The following is a 16,010-nucleotide window of genomic DNA, read 5'->3' as shown; positions in this document are numbered from 1 at the left end:
TGACTAGGCATGCTACAGTGTTAGCATAAAAGAGAGAAATGATTTGGGCAGGAACTAGTCCAGGAAAGCTAATCTTCAGAAAGGACATTCCAAATAGAGTGAATGAGTGATAGATGATGTCTGCTTGGTTCCAAGTGACAGAATGTTATAATACAGAAATGCCAAGATAGGCCTCCGGGTGGGAAATAGCAGGTGAAATCTGGGGAGAGGAGGGGCTAGGTGGATAAGCTGACAGATATCTAGTCCTGCAAAGAATAGACAATGTCAGAGAAGGGATGTGACACTCACAATGGAGCCCCAAATTTCACCTATGATTGTGGTGTTAAATGTGCAGGTGAAATAGTTGAATATCCCCAATATTCATTAATATAAAGGTGCATTTCTTACTCTAGTACTTAATCTTGATAAATCATTAGTAATTTTAATTAGTAATATCAGTATCCATTACTCAATGAAAAATCTTTTCTCCTATGATCACCTCTCTTATGAGAATTAAGAACTTCTTTATACCATGATATGTGGTTATTGAATTTTTGTCTAAACTGTTGGTGTAAAGAATATTCACAAATTAGGATTAAAAATGAATAAAGACAAGATGCACAAAGTAGGTAATCATTCTTAGTAAATGGTAGTATATTTAAGACACACAGTAAATTGAGTAGAAATTATAAACAGGGAGATAAAAGAAGTGAGGAAAATGTGAAAAGTCAATCAGTAAACATAAAGTATTTTAAATATACTGAGTGAAAGATCAGAAAAGGACCACTGTTACTTTTGTTGTTATTATAGATAATACTGCCCTAGGCAAAAGGAATAAACCACTTGTAGCCTTCTGTCTTTGTGCATGCATGCTAAGCTGCTAATCTTTTAATTTTATTTGTTCTTAGTCTTATATATGTACAGAATTATACATTCATTTATTCAACATCTGTCTATTGGCCAACTTTTTTGTGATGGCCAGTCAGTTGAACTAGGAACTTCATTCAGCCCCTTTAATCTTCCACCATAGTGTATCTATATATATCATCTCCAATAGAAAACAAAATAGCTCATGGAGATCCCAAAACTCACCCAGGATTGCCGGGTTTTAGTACATGAACTAGTTAGCACTGAAATCTGAGTCTACCGTCTGTGTCAGAGACCTGTTTGCCTCAATAAAAGATAGCTTCTGTGTTTGTATGTGTGTACGTATGCCAAGTGACACTCCCACACTCACATACGCAGTCCGCACATCAATCTCTTAGTGAAATGAAAAGTCTGTACCTTATGACTTACTGTGCTTTAGAATCTTAATTTTTTAACCTTTGCGTCTGCTACCTAACTTTAATGCTTTTCTCACTATTTTCACACCCTTTGACACCTAAGTTCATTTTGAAATAGGGAGATCCATATGAGAAGAAAAGATTTCAAATACATTTAACTCGTGAGGCATTTTTCACATGTTTTCTGTTTCCTTTGTTCACTCGTTTTTTAAGCAAAAAGAGAAAAAAGTTTTAGTTCTATCATCTTTAATATTTTTTCATTTAAATAACGGTAATTTTTCATGCAGTGTTTTCATCTCAGCAAACAAATACATTCAGTGGGCACACACACTAAAAGTTCGCCTTCTGTTTTTGTGATTAATTGAGATGTAGAGAGTGATAGGTGTTGGGTAAAAATAGAAAGGCAATTAGTGCAACTAGGCAGGAAATACATTCAAATATAAGCAAAATGTCTCCCCAGTTAGTGATCTCTTTCTGGGCTCTTGAGGATTTTCATCCCATTAGTAAGTCACTGGAATAGAAATCTTCAGTCTTTGGGGAGACCAGAGCATTGAAAATGGCATTAACTCTTAACTGCAAACTTGAGTCAGCACAATAGGTTATTAATTCTACTGCCTGGGTACATGTCATGCTGAGTTCAGTGTGTGGGCTTCTGAAATGTTAGGAGTGAGTTTATAAAGCATTATGAGGACTAAATGATGGTTATTTATCATTCCAACCTTGGCCTTCACCACCAAGATACTAATACTTCTGGTGACTCAAAATCAGAAGTGAAATACAGGCGAAAGTTTTTACTGAAACCAATGGACTTGGCCTTTTACTTAGAAAAGTTGTGATTGTATATTTTGAGAAAATAAATTTATGTTGTACTTTATAGAATATCAGTGATTGCTAGTTTTTACAAACCTATGTCCTCAATTGATAAATATATCATTTTGTCTCAAATGTTACCCTGTTGAGAACTGGAATTCAGACTTTTTCTGCACATTTTCATAGCCAATGGAAGTTGACTAGCTTTGATTTGAATGTTTTAAAATAAAATTCTAAATTTAAAATATACTGAAATATTTACTATTTTAAGCTACCTGTAGCACTCCCTGGTTTCTGACAATCTTTTTTTCTTCTGATACTCTCCTACATCCTCTTTGAGAATCTCCAAGATATCATTATCCCCTTTATTTCTCTCTGTGTAGAACAGTTATTAACATCTTCCATTTCCTGATTACTTGCCCCAGAGTTTTCACACTTGGCCATACCATTTGGGTCCAGATAATTCTTTGTTGTGAGGCTGTCCTGTGCATAGTAGGATGTTTAGCAACATCCCTGGGCTCCACCCACTACATTCCTGTAGCAACTCCCCATACTGACAATCAGAGTATCTCCAGACATTGCCAGATGTCCCTGGTGTCAAAATCTTTGCCAGCTGAGAACCACTGGTTTATCTTCTACTAGATATTATTTTGTTTGACTCCACGATAACTTTGCAAAATATGTACAACTGTGTTACTCAGAGTTTTGGCAAGTAACAGAACCCACATGATGCGGGTCATAGGCTTTTATGAAGGGACTGCTTACAACAGCTTGGAGATGTTGAGGCACCTATAAAATAGCTACAGCAGGAAGCCATTCCCACCCCTAGTGCTGAAGAAGCACAGAGAAGAAATAAGGCTGCTAGAGTGCTGGGAAAGCTGGAACCATGGAACGGAGGCTTCGAGAGGGAGATGAAATCAGGAAGAGACAAAGCTAAACCACGCGATGCAGTGCTATAGCAGAGAGAGCATAGGATACGATCTCGAACTCCTTAATTCTTCCATGACTGGCCAGTCTTACTAGTAGGCTGAGTCCAAACAAGACCCAACTAGCAAAGGAATGGGGTGATGCAACCCCAGGATTTGGTCTTGTGATCTCAGAGAAAGAAGGAAAATGCAATCTATTGGGACGTATGGAGGAAAAAAGAAGGAAAAACAAACTATCTCCATTTTAACATGAGAAACTGAGATTTAAAGATATAAAGTAATTCATCCAAAGTCAAATACCAAATGCATAAACAGGCACTTAAAGCACATCTGTTTCACTCCATAAACTACAACGGTATCTTCATAGCCGACTTTCATGAATGAGCAGACTGATAGTAGACGATAGATGCGAAACCAAAATCCCATTCTCATACCTACTCTGATGTCCACTTTTTTTTTTTTTAATGTTGACTATAGAAAGCTATTTAAAAGATGAATATCCAGCTCATTCTCAAATAGATACATAGGAACAAAAATTTTCTGCTGACCTGTGAAGTCATTTTCTGAAAAGCTTATGGAATTCTAGGTTTCCTGTAGAATGTTTAAGTGGCACATGCTGGTTTACCAAGCTGTTGTCACATTTTCATCTTTACTGTAGATATTCCGCCCTGGCTAGTGCAATGTGTGAGGAGAAGAAGGACTAGACTGGGTTTCAGGGGATTTGGGGCTCAGTCCCAGCTCTGTCATTCCTACCCTGGCAGTAGCAGCAATTAAAAAAATGACCTAAACCAAAATCACTGCAGATGGTGACTGCAGCCATGAGATTAAAAGACGCTTGCTCCTTGGAAGAAAAGCTATGACCTACCTAGATGGCACATTAAAAAGCAGAGACACTACTTTGCCAACAAAGGTCCATCTAGTCAAGGCTATGGTTTTCGCAGTGGTCATGTATGGATGTGAGAATTGGACTATAAAGAAAGCTGAGCACTGAAGAATTGGTGGTGTTGGAAAAGACTTTTGAGAGTCGCTTGGACTGCAAGGAGATCCAACCAGTCCATCCTAAAGGAAATCAGTCCTGAATATTCATTGGAAGGACTGATGTTGAAGCTGAAACTCCAGTACTTTGGCCACCTGATGCGAAGAACTGACTCATTGGAAAAGACCCAGATGCTGGGAAAGATTGAAGGTAGGAGGACAAGGGGATAACAGAGGATGAGATGGTTGGTTGATATCACCGACTCGATGGATGTGAGTTTGAGCAAGCTCTGGGAGTTGGTGATGGACAGGGAAGCCTGGCGTGCTGCAGTCCATGGGGTCGCAAAGAGTTGGACACAACTGAGCAACTGAATTGAACCGAAACCTTTTTCTTCCCTTTGGCATTCACCCAGATCTTCATAGTTATTCTTAGGTATCTAATCCTGTGGCCAAAGTTCTGTGAAATAAGGAAGATGTTAGAGTTTCACATTTGAATTCACAAATGTAGAGCCAGGCTCAGAAAGCACTAAAATCGCACTGAAAATCTCATAGGTGGGATGTGTGGTCCCGATTCCACATATTCCTGCTGAAACATGGTGCCTTTTCTATTCCATCTTTGAAGTGATGAATCAATTGGTTTAGTCCCTCTGGAGAGCCAGTCTGTAACATCCGAATCCATTAGACTTCATCATAAAGTCATGTCTAGATCAAGATCTAAGAATCTGTGGTTTTTATCCTAGGCTTATAAGCAAGATGACAGCAGATGCCAATATATTAATAGCATATAGGGATTCATTTTTTTTTTTTTTGAAATGGAATATATATATTAACCTACAACTTATCAGAGACAAAATTGGTGTTTTTTAAGGCATTTAAAAATAAAGATATGGGGGTGGGTGTGTGTATGTTAGTCACTCAATCATGTCCTACTCTTTGCAACCCCATGGTCTGTAGCCCGCCTGGCTCCTCTGTCCATGGAATTTTCCAGGCAAGGATACTGGAATGGGTAGCCATTCCCTACTCCAGGGGAATCTTCCCAACCCAGGAATCAAACCTGGGTCTCCTGCATTGCAGGCGGATTCTTTTCCATCTGAGCCACCAGGGAAGCCCAAGTATCGGGGGTGAGGCTGGGGATCTAGGTGAAATAGTATATAGTTCCATCTTCCCCTTTATTCACAGGTATGTTGGATGCTAGTAATTCAGACTCAGTCTTCTTTGCTAAAATCAAGTGGGTTAAGGAATGTCTGCACTCCTGGAAAGTCTGGCAAGAACTTTAATCCTTCCCCCAAACTATTACCCTTCTTTGCTTCAAGGTGGGAGGCCCAGGAAGTAAGACCTTTGTGGTCTCTAGTCCCTGGGCTTCTTGTACTCATTCCTGATTTCTACCCTTATCTCCTGCCCATTTTCTACTTTTACAATATTTCCAGGTCCCCATTTTTTTTTTACTTTTTTAATGTTTGGGGGCATAAAATCAGCTGTAAACCTCCCCTCCCTCAATTTAACTTTTTAATTTTCTTTAGCCAGTTCCAAGAAAATCTAGGATTCTCATCCAAGGTAGATCTAAAAAGAGAGGGGTGAGTGAGAGAAGAACAAAGAGGAAACTAAAGTATTTGATATCAAAAATAAATAAATGAGTAATAGAAGATTGTAAATTCTACTTTTGATATCCTCTGTAGTTGGGCAGAACTATAAAATTCCTTCAAAGAAATCATTTTATCTGCTCCAGAATTCTAGCTACCTTATAACATTGTTCCTGATATATGTGATTAGTAATGCTTTGGAAAATCAGTTCTATATTTGTTCTGCTGTTGCTACATAAAGAAAGGTTGAAGAGCAGTATTTTCAGTGTTAGAAGTTTACACGTGAGCTAGGTTATCTGGGTACAGATGCTGGCTTCATCATCCCTTTTTACTGTGATGACTTTGAGCAAGTTACTTACATCTCCATGTTTTGGTTTCCTCACTGATACAATCAAAGTGTGAGTAGACTCTGTCCCATTAGATTTTCTGTGGTTAAAGAAGTTAATATTGACAAAGATTTCAGGACAATAGTGGAACATAGTGATCACTATATAAATGTTAGTTGTCTTCAGAAGCATTGTTTTCCTAATTATCATCATCACCACCGCCTCCATCATCATTGATTTCTACTACAGAATCAATACAATGTTTCCATTCTTCTAAAGTACAATCACTTCAAAACTTTATGCATGAAGATAAATTATAGAGCATCACTCTTTAGAATAGTGTAACCAAAGAAACACATATGTATGAATAATGTACTTTTGTATTTTGGAATATATAACCTAACTCAGAACTTTACCTATAAGAATTGGCCACCCTTCCTTTCTAACTGACTGTGTATTCACTGTATACGAAGGTTTACTCATAGTGATTCTACTTGGTTTGTGTTATTATACTAAGTGTATTTTCCCAGGATTTCAGGTTAAAAACTACTGACATTGAAATATTTCAGGAGTCAGAATTAGACATAAATTATTTTCTGCAGAGGTGTCTTCCTATTACCAGAAGTCAGCCAAGAGTCTCTAAAATCACATTAGGGTACTGTTTTTAGTGGTTCTTGAGTTTCACCCTTGAGAGAATTAAAAGAACTGACAGTGAAGTATAATAAATCTTATTCTGACCCAAACACTCTCAGTCATTTAACTTCCCATTAACAATTCCAGTTCTACTAGATAATAGGTAGAAAGCATATTTTTACTCTCTTTTCACTTTACATTTAGAAATGTAGAATAATATTTCACACATTTCATAAAAATAATTATGACATTTGTCTGTTTAATTAATTTATAATCAATGCCTTATTTATATGCTTGGGTTTTAATTTGACATGAGAAGGGACCAAGAAGAGGGTGAGCCTTTATTTTTTTTTTTTACACAGGAGCAATTGGCTCTCCATTTTTTAATTTTTATCTATTTTCTTTGTCTCAATTCCCAGCCTCTGAGCCCAACTTGAAGGTGCGGTCCAGGTTAAAACAGAAAGTGGCAGAGAGGAGAAGCAGCCCCTTACTCAGGCGGAAGGATGGAAATGTTGTCACTTCATTCAAGAAGCGAATGTTTGAGGTGACAGGTAATTGAGGACTGGGTAGATACACACTGGAGAAAAAAAAAAAACTGCTGCCAGTAGGAATGAAACAAAATTAGCTTAGAATAAATATACCTGCTGTATATTAAAATTTATTTTGAAGAGAAACATTTCTTGAAAGGAAGTTATATTGAAAACTCACAAGTAGTTCAGTAAACCTTGCCATGCATTCACCAGCTGTGTTAAACAGGAAATGAATGAAAAACAGAACTATATGTCAATAGGCATAACTAGGGAATGCCAGAGCTCACCTTAATCTTTTCAGAAACAAGCAGTCCATTTTGGGAATGCCAAGCCAAAGAATATAACTTTTAATGAAATTTGATCAGAAATGAGCAGAGGGAGGTTCAAGAAGAATACTTCCCCCGTACTCAGACATTAATGTACAGAATACATCTGGGAAAATTAAACTATGTGAAACAGCAAAACCTTCACTTTTCAACAAATTTACAGAACTCATAAATGACATTATGTGTTTACTAGTGAACTGGGACTTGTGGCAGGAGGGGATATATTATTGCCTTTTATGAAGGGAAAGAAACTGTCATTTTCACTAGTCTCAAATGGAAGAGTTCTTAGTTTTTTAGCTGCCTGGTTAGTAGTGGGGTGAACAGGTTAGGAAATTCAGCCTGATGTCTTACAAAGCCCTCTAGTCCCATTTGTACCTGGTCTGAGAAGACATAGGGATAGAAGAACCAAAAAGGCTAGCCAAAATAACAAAACCAACTATTGTTTGAGTAACTACTTAGAGGTATGCATTGTATGTGACCATTTCCTTTGGTTGCATCAATATAGAAATGGAAATCTAGAGCCATGTTTGTCCATTCTCAAGGGAAATGGTGCTTATATCAAAGTAGTCAGTTGGCATTATTTCTCTAGGATAACATTTTATTCTTAGAAAGTTTTTTTAAAAAATTGTTTCTTTTCTGTATCTTCTTTGGTCATGATAGTGTCTAGTTTAGGGAGACAATATGAAGATTGTGGAGGCAGAGGTGGAGAAGTGTAGACTACCAATTAGGGAGTATTTTGACAGATTACTAGGGAGAAAAAAAATGTCTAGTCTCCTATTCAGTCCTGACAGATTAATATGTTTATCTGAGGAAAAGTATTGGTGAAAATTTTTTCTTAAGGCATTATAAGTATTAAATAAATAATTATTTTACTAGAGTTTATTTTCCAGTATCAAATACAATCACTAGTTTAGACCAATTCAATAATGAATTTAGAGTTACAGACTTTTCCCCCCAGTAAACCTATTTGTATTTCATTAAGTGAAAATCTTAAGTAAGTTTTCATAATAGAAGTCCTTGATGGGCGTGGGAACGAATCTGTAGAGTGAGTCTGTATTAATGAAAGTAAAGAATAATGAACATATCAATTGTCTAATGTAATGACCTGTAGGTCATTTTTCTGATGGGAGATAGTAGGTTCTCTCATAACAGAAAAACTTAAAGAAAATAGAAACACATGTATATTTCTTTTTTGTTTCTTTAAAATCTTATTAAGGTTTTATATATTTATTGCAATGTTCTTTTCTATTTTCCTGTTAATCTTTTTCATGATCATAACTTTTCCCCACATGGTCACTTTTTCTTTCTTACCAAATTTCAGTGGAATTTAGCTCACTACTTAACTGAGTAATAATTAATTCTCATTTATAAGGGTTATGATTTGCTAGAGTTCTACTCAGGTTCTTGTGAAATATCATAATTTTCTCTCATTTTGTGAGATAGTAGCTCCCCTTTTCAACTGAGGGAAAAAAACTTGTATTTGAAGAGACTAGACACACATTTCTGATCAGTGAGGTGGGACTTATGGATGCTTTGGTTGATATTTTTAACTGTATGTAAAACTGGTGTGTTTTAACGGATAACTTTATGTTGCAGTTAGTCTAAATGTTTTTGGAGAATTTGAACTACTGGACACAAGGTTTTCTGCACCTCTACATCCTCTTTCTCTGTCAGCTTTCATGTGATTAGGATGAGCTCTGTTTGGATCTTAATACTAATTATTTTTGCTGTCCAGTCAGAGACCACCATAGCATCATAGCAGTTGAATTGCCACTGCTGTTCATGTCTCACCTCTATCCTCTCTCTTCCCTGTTTCATAGGTTCAGCTGTTTGCTTTTTTCCAAACCCATGCCACCTCTCTCCTCCCGGTAGTTGACATGAGAGCCACATATCATCGTCCCCTTTTTCAAATTCAAGGGTCTTCTGCTCTTCCCCCTACAAAGCCATGCTATTTTAAAATTCTAGGTCCTGGCACATTCCTTTGCCTATAATGTCTTCTCTGCTCTCCCCTTCTCCACTGCCCCCTTTTCATGAGTTTCTCGTCCTCAAGCCCCAGTTGTGATATTACTTCTACTTAGAGATTTTTCTCAGTGTTCCCAGAAAATCAGTTGCTACCTCTTCTCCCAGACCATGTCCAGTGTGATCTTGTAGAATCCTGTGGTAGAATCTATCGTCTTACATTCTAGTATCTGCCATAGTGATTTCTATTCAATACATAAGGTAACACTTCTGTATGAATATCACATAAAATAATATAAATAATATACTTTTAAATTGACAAGACATTTTAAAATAGTTTTCTTTTTCTTTTTTTTTAAAGACAGAATGCAGAATGGGACTTTAATGAGAAATCAGTGTGTAGTCATACAAGAAAGACAAGAGTTAGGGGTCCAGGGGAAACATATTCTTGATGGATTTTTTTTTAATATTCATTTTCTTTCTTAAAAGAAAAATAAATAAGAAAGAGACACATATAAAAAGTAGATTAATCAAAATGTAAGCAAGATATATAGACTGAAAGTCAGTGAGCGAAATATATTTAGGAACTTTATGATACCAGTGACTTGAAATCCCATAGTAAGTAGGTGGCATGATCGAATTCTGTCATCAGTCTCACATTCTTTCCATTGGTGATACACTTCTGAGTAGAGAAATATTTATAATAGAAAGTTGAATGTTGTAAGGGTTCCGAGGGAGGGCAAGCAACTATAGCCTGCGACTTGGGCACTCCCATTTCCAGGGGACAGATGGTATATGAGCCAGGCTTTGAACATAGAGGTGGGATTGACCCTGTGATGAAGTAGGTGGAGAGATAAGAACATAAAAAAGCTTGAAATGGAAAAGTGGCACATATGGGGAGTAGGCAATTTAAATTTGACTGAGTGCAGAGTTCAGAAAGAGCAATAGTAGGAAATAATGTCAGGCTCCATTTTGGAGCAGAGGAACATAGTGAAAGTTGTCTCACTCTGATCCATCTGGCAGCAGTTTAAGGAAAGTTTGGAAGGACTGCTGTAGCAACTCAGAAATGTTAGAAGATATTTTCTGTAGTCCATGAGAGGACAATGAAGGCTGAGAGATTAAACTGAAATCTTTGTAGTCAGAAGAAGATGAAAAATATTGGAAAGAACAAAACAAACTGACCCAGTAATTGATTAGATTTGGAGTAAGGAAGGGAATGAGAATGAATCTAAGGATGACTATAAACAGAGTTAAGCAGGGCACGTTTAATAGTAAAATACACTGAATTCGATTTACATTAAAGAGAGATAAACAATGTCCAGCATTCCAAAAGGATTCAGACTGGAAATTCTGAGAGGAAACAACAAGAAATATAGCTTTTATGGGAGGAAATATTGAGGGCAGAAGGAGAAGGGGACGACAGAGGATGAGATGGTTGGATGGCATCACCAACTCAATAGACATGAATTTGGGTAAACTCCGGGGGTTGGTGATGGGCAGGGAGGCAGTGATGGGCAGGGAGGCCTGGTGTGCTGCGATCCATGGGGTCACAAAGAGTCGGACACGACTGAGCAACTGAACTGAACTGAACTGAATGCAAGGATTCTGCCTAAAGATGATAGTCGGTGTCATAACTTTGAATTATTTTGACAAGGGAAAGAGAAATAGGATAAGGCTACAAACTTTGGTGAATACCTACATTTAGAAATTGATTGAAGGAGGAAAAGCCAGAGAGATGGAAAAACAAACATGGAGGTAGAGAATTTTATTGTAGAAAGGATGAGGAGAATGAGAACTGTTTTGTCAAAACTGTTCAAATGTGGTATTTTGAGAGATCAATTGCTGTCCACAATGAGTTAAGCTAGATGGCCAGCTCTTAAAGGAATGAGCACATCACTTATTACAGGTTACTAGCATGCTTTCAGGCTAGAGGGACAATTCCAGTGGAAAAGGACAACATGAAGGTTCAAAATAATTGATGGAGCAAAATCTTAAAGCAGATGTTCGGGGGTGGGGCCATGGGTGAAAGTGTATGTGACAGTATTGGAGCAGGGAGCAGAAGAGAAATGTTTTCACTTTGATGTGGGCAAGGAGAGTATATATAACAAAATCATGAGGTAGAAAGAAAAATTACTGATGGAAATCATTTAGAAGTTGTCAGTCTCCAAGAAGCGTGAATCACGATCATTTGTGCAGAGCTGAGTAGACGAAGGATGAGACACCTAGAAAAATGCTGAAATGAAAGAACTGCGGAAGGTAATAGGGAATTGATTAGAGCTCAACAGATAACTTGCCAAAGCTTGATGAAGTGGCCTCTCTTAGCTATATTTCTAGGATCTGGAAGTTTATATTTCATTAATTAGATATTTTAGTAAGTGAACTACCTCAGTCATAAATTGAAATGCGTTTGAATTTTATATCTGAAGATGACAGAGATGATCCATAGTGTTGTTATTTAACTTTTGGTAAATGAATTTCTTGTTATATTGGTCTTTAAAATTGAACATATTAAATTTAGGCAGCTTCTCATCTTCTGGAAAATAAGTTGGGTAGAGTTAAGATTAAACAATGTTGTACAAGGCGATCAGTGTAACACTGAGATTTTATCTTCTACTGTATTTTCTTCATATAACTTTGACTAAGATGTGCTGTAATAAGGTATAGCCTTAGTATATTAAATAAAGAGCTATTTATAACATAGAATATAAACATTTTTTCCACATACCATGGAAATGGTTCCAGGCCTCATGTGCTGATGGCATGTTTTTATGAACTATGCAAGTCTATTAGAGTTTTTTTTTTTTATGATAGCACAAGAGGAAGTATTAGAAGATTACTTTCTTTATTTTTTCCTAATCAAAAGCTTCTATAATCCTCTCTAGCTGAATATCTTCTCTAAAATTATTGAATACTATGTTGTATTTTTAGCAGTGAAAATAAGGGGAGAAAAGTGATACGAAAATTCAGAAATCTTCCAAATTTTTTCAGGGTTCTTTTTATTTAGTGACATGGTGCTTGTCATTCATTCTGGGGGCAAAAAACAGTGTCTGTTGCTGTATGTTACTTGAGTATAACTACAGTTCCTCTCTGTATGTTTTTCATGAGTGTATTTGTACTTCCCATTGCTTTTCAGAATCTTCAGTCAGTAGCAGTTCCCCAGGATCTGGTCCCAGTTCACCAAACAATGGTCCAACTGGAAATATTACTGAAAATGAGACTTCAGTTTTGCCACCTACTCCTCATGCTGAGGTAAGGCTCTTATTATTTTGGTTGTTTTGAAAGTTAAATCTTTGATTAGCCCCCTAAAATTCAGTGATATTTCTAAACTGAGGTTTAAAGCCACCTGACCTTAGTTACTTTTCTGATAGGTTTATAATGTGTGGAACTGAGTATATGTGATTTTATTTACAAAGTTTGGATGATAATCACAGGTTTGAAAATGCTGAAATTTAATCTTCAAACACACACACACACACACACTCTTAGTTGTGCTGAGTATACACTCACTGCCCAGTACCTGTACAACCCTGAAGTCCTTCTTCATGGCTCTTGGTTATTCTGCTCTGAGTAGACACATCAGTAAATGAAAACAACTTCATGCAAACCTTTCAGAAGAACAGTTGCCCAGAAAAGTAGGTTTGATACATTTGACCTGAAGAGTAATGAAAAATAGTTGTAGTATCATAATTGAGGAACAGAGTTCCACTAAGCAATGTGTTGAGGACCTTCTATATGCTATTTTGCCTGGCAGTGAGGATAGACAGATAAATGATGTATGAACTCTGTCCTTGAAAAACAAAAAATTCAAGAAAATGGGTCTGAAATAACACATGATTTGTTGAAGCCAGTGATATAAGAATAGAAAACAGTAAATTTGGGAGTCAACAAGAATTTGTCTGTGTGTATAGACAATAGAATGGGAAAGACTAGAGATCTCTTCAATAACATTGGAGATACAAAGGGAACATTTCATGCAAAGATGGGCACAATAAAGGACAGAAAGGACAGAAATGGCAAGAATCTAACAGAAGCAGAAGAGATTAAGAAGAGGTGGCAAGAATACACAGAAGAACAAAACAAAAAAGGTCTTAATGACCCAGACAACCACGATAGTGTGGTCACTCACCTAGCACGAGACATCCTGGAGTGGGAAGTCAAGTGGGCCTTAAGAAGCATTACAACAAATAAAGCTAGTGGAGATGATGGAATTCCAGCTGAGCTATTTCAGATCTTTAATAATGAATCTGTTAAAGTGCTGCAATCAATATGCCAGCAAAATTGAAAAACTTGGCAGTGGCCACAGGACTAGAAAAGGTCAGTTTTCATTCCAATCCCAGAGAAGGGCGATGACAAAGAATGTTCAAACTACCATACTATAGTGCTCATTTCAAATGCTAGCAAGGTAATGCTCAAAATCCTTCAAGCTAGACTTCAACAGTATGTGAACTGAGAACTTCCACATGTACAATCTGGCTTTAGAAAAGGCAGAGGAACCAGAGCTCAAATTGTCAACACCCATTGGATCATAGAAAATACAAAGGTATACCAGAAAAACATCTGCTTCATTGACTATGCTAAAGCATTTGATTGTGTAGATCACAATAAACTATGGAAAATTCTTCAAGAGATAGAAATACCAGACCACCTTACCCGCCTCCTGAGAAACCTGTATGTAGGACAAGAAGCAACAGTTAGAATTGGACATGGAACAGGCTGATTCCAAATCAGGAAAGGAGAATGTCAAGGCTGTATATTGTCACCTTGCTTATTTAACTTATATGCAGAGTACACCATGCGAAATGCCATGCTGGATGAATCCCAAGCAAGAATCAAGACTGCTGGGAGAAATATCAACAACCTCAGATGTGCAGACGCTACCACTCTGATACCAAAAGCCAAGAGAGAGTAAAGAGCCTCTTGATGAGGTGAAAGAGGAGAGTAAAAAGCTGGCTTAAAACTCAACATTCAGAAAACTAGGATCATGGCATCTGGTCCAATCACTTCATGGCAAATAGAAAGGAGGAAAGTGGAAACAGTAGCAGATTTTATTTTCTGGGCTCCAAAATCACTGTGGACAGTGACCGCAGCCATGAAATTAAAAGATGCTTACTCCTTGAAAGAATAGCTATGAGAAACCTAGACAGTGTATTAAAAAGCAGAGACATCACTTTGCCAACAAAGGTCCATCTAGTCAAAGCTATCGTTTTTCCAGGAGTCATGTACGAATGTGACAGTTGAACCACAAAGAAGACTGAGCACCAAAAAATTGGTGCTTTCAAACTGTGGTGCTGGAAAAGACTTGAGAGTCCCCTGGAGAGCAAGGAGATCAAACCAGTCAATCCTAAAGGAAATTGATCCTGAATATTCATTGAAAGGACTGATGCTGAAGCTGAAACTCCAGTACTTTGGCCAGCTGATGCAAAGAGCTGACTCATTGGAAAAGACCTTGATGCTGGGAAAGATTGAAGGCAAAAGGTGAAGAGGGTGGCAGAGGATGAGATAGCATCACCAACTCAACGGACATGAGTTTGAGCAGAGATGGTGGAGGATAGAGGAGCTTGTTCATGGGGTCGCAAAGACTTGGACACATCTTGGCGACTGAACAACCCAATAGACTATGTATATAGTTTCCATGTCAGGCTAAGCAAAGGCAACAGCCACTCCTATGGAATCAGCTGTTTTGAAGTCACCGTCATTGACTGAAATTCTGAGTTTTACTTCTCTGTCATTATAATGCCTCCTTATCATGCATTGCTCGCTACAGGAGAAAGCTGGTATAGTAACTTCTCATATATAACTGTGACATGCATCTTCCATTGTACTGTATAGAGTCATGATACTTTGGAGCTGAAAGAGATTGAATCTCTGATTCTTGAATCATCTGCTTTTCTGATATGTGATTATCAGACTTCCACTGGAGCACTCTTATTCAAAGGGAACTCACTTCACTGTTTCTTCACGCAATCTAGTTGATTTTGGACAGTCAGCTTGACTGATAAAAAGTATCTTCTGTATATTATGCCAAAATATATGTCTATAATTTCATACATACTAACATAAATATATAATAAATTATTTATAAGTCATAAATTATCTGGCTAATTGAAAGCAGATACCCAGAGGTTATCCGTGATAGGGAAAGAGCTGGAATCAGTGAAGTCACTTCTGTGAGGACATTTGTGTATTTGAGTCTTGAGTTTTGGTTTTCAGAAGAGAGAAGGCAAAGCCCTGTACTGACCAAAGAAGATGTTCTAATAGGAGACCATCCAACCCATGACCCATATTTACGCTACATTGGTGGGCCCCTCATCCCCACCCCTAGAGATATCTTGATGTAGACCAGGGCAGGGGCACACTGTCTCCTTGCGGAGTTATAACCAGAATATATAAGGCTGTAACCCAGATTTTTATAACTTCAAATTGTTAATGTAATTTAAAATGCCCCAGATTTTTAGTTCCCTAGGTATCTGGAAAAAACAAATGTAAATCCTTTCTAGATGAATGCACATTCATTTTGTTTTACTTGTTTTTTAAAGATTCACTTGTTTGTTATTTGTTTTATTTTTGGCTCTGGTGGGTCTTCGTTGCTGCACGCGGGCTTTCTCTAGCTGTGGCGAGTAGAGGCTGCTCTCTGGCTGTGATGTGTGGGCTCCTCCTCGTGGTCGCCTCTCTTGCTGTGAGCA

General features: G+C 37.5%; 1 protein-coding gene across 17 annotated transcripts in view; it reads left to right on the top strand.

The window, feature by feature from the left end:
* The window catches only part of HDAC9 (histone deacetylase 9), a 986,654-nt gene that overhangs the window by 557,573 nt on the left and 413,071 nt on the right, over nt 1-16,010 (top strand). For 10 of the 17 annotated variants that reach the window (XM_027539980.1, XM_027539978.1, XM_027539975.1 and 7 more), the window contains 2 exons: nt 6,932-7,063; nt 12,461-12,576. In XM_027539980.1, the coding sequence (XP_027395781.1) occupies nt 6,932-7,063; nt 12,461-12,576 (248 nt within the window). The remainder of the gene's footprint in view (nt 1-6,931; nt 7,064-12,460; nt 12,577-16,010) is intronic. The other 7 variants (XM_027539984.1, XM_027539983.1, XM_027539985.1 and 4 more) reach the window with 1 other exon arrangement.

Source organism: Bos indicus x Bos taurus, chromosome 4, assembly GCF_003369695.1.
Source record: "Bos indicus x Bos taurus breed Angus x Brahman F1 hybrid chromosome 4, Bos_hybrid_MaternalHap_v2.0, whole genome shotgun sequence".
Lineage (NCBI taxonomy): Eukaryota > Metazoa > Chordata > Mammalia > Artiodactyla > Bovidae > Bos > Bos indicus x Bos taurus.
Note: the sequence above shows the minus strand (reverse complement) of the source record. Positions and strands in the feature narration are given on the sequence as shown.